The sequence below is a fragment of the Pteropus vampyrus genome, unplaced genomic scaffold, assembly GCF_000151845.1.
Source record: "Pteropus vampyrus isolate Shadow unplaced genomic scaffold, Pvam_2.0 Scaffold363, whole genome shotgun sequence".
Classification (NCBI taxonomy): domain Eukaryota; kingdom Metazoa; phylum Chordata; class Mammalia; order Chiroptera; family Pteropodidae; genus Pteropus; species Pteropus vampyrus.
In genome coordinates, this window is record NW_011889144.1 from 577,316 (window position 1) to 578,377 (window position 1,062).

At 45.2% G+C, this 1,062-nt stretch overlaps 1 protein-coding gene across 1 annotated transcript in view; it reads left to right on the forward strand.

The window, feature by feature from the left end:
* The window catches only part of SPACA7 (sperm acrosome associated 7), a 20,659-nt gene extending 20,044 nt beyond the window's left edge, over nucleotides 1–615 (forward strand). The window contains exon 6 of the mRNA XM_023522908.1: nucleotides 436–615. Coding sequence (XP_023378676.1) covers nucleotides 436–452 — 17 coding nt within the window. The 3' untranslated portion in view covers nucleotides 453–615. The remainder of the gene's footprint in view (nucleotides 1–435) is intronic.
* The last annotated feature ends 447 nt before the right edge of the window (nucleotides 616–1,062 follow it).

The window sequence follows — 1,062 nt, forward strand, 5'->3', positions numbered from 1 at the left end:
TCTCTGCTGACTCCTCTTCCATCTGAGCCTCTTGGTGCCCCCAAGAGTCTGCCAGTTCTCTCTCCTCCGCCTCACATGCTGACAACCTCACCTTAACACACACTTCCCCTTTTCCCTCCATGTAAGTAATTACCATGGGAGCCCTGACCACTCTGGGGTTTCCATCTTGCATCTTTAACATCCTCTGAGCATCTCTAAGATGATGTCCAACACCTGAAACTTAAAATGTCCCAGAGCGGCCTCATTCTCCTACCCAAGACTCTTCTTCCTTCTCCTTCTGGTCCATACAGCAAGCAACAGGGACTCTTGAAGATGGTTACAGGCTTCTCCAGTTCTTGTAGCTGTGGAACCTCCATAGGAGGCTCTGACATGCATGCTTATGGGAATGAGCGAAACACCGCACATCTCTCAAGAAAATCTCCTCTGTCCAAACAGGAAACGCTTTCCAGTAAATGGAAGAAGAGGAGCGAGTCTCAGATGATAAGAGGAGAGTGGTCAGCATGGCTATCAGCTCTGAGGGAGCTCCTTAAAGCAGGAAATCCAGACTGTATGAAAACATATCCACCCACCCACCCCATCCTTAGGAATAAAGAGCATATATATGTATATATACACACACACACAAATATGTATGTATCATTAATCATTCCATAGAGGGAAAGTTATTTTATTCATGTAATCCCAGGTTGCATTTATTTATTTAAACGTTAAGCTAGAGGGTATGTGAGTTTCTTTTCATTTTTTTTTAAAAGGAAACAAAAAATTATTGAGTCTGAAAAGGAGAGCATGGAAAGGTTCCTCTTTGATGACAAGGCAAGGTTTAAGGAAACCTAACCTCAGAGATTCTGAGAATTCTGTCCATGAAGGTGTGACAGCCATGTCTTCATCCTGCCGCAGCACCCTGTAAAGTGCACATGCATGTGTAGAAAACGCACACAATTCCATTGTGCCATAACGCATACCAGGCCTGGGAAAATGCACACTGGGTCTCTGTGGTGTGGGAGGTGAAAGTGGGCTCCAAACGGGGTAACTGACCGATGGCATTATCTAGGGGGCACCAGA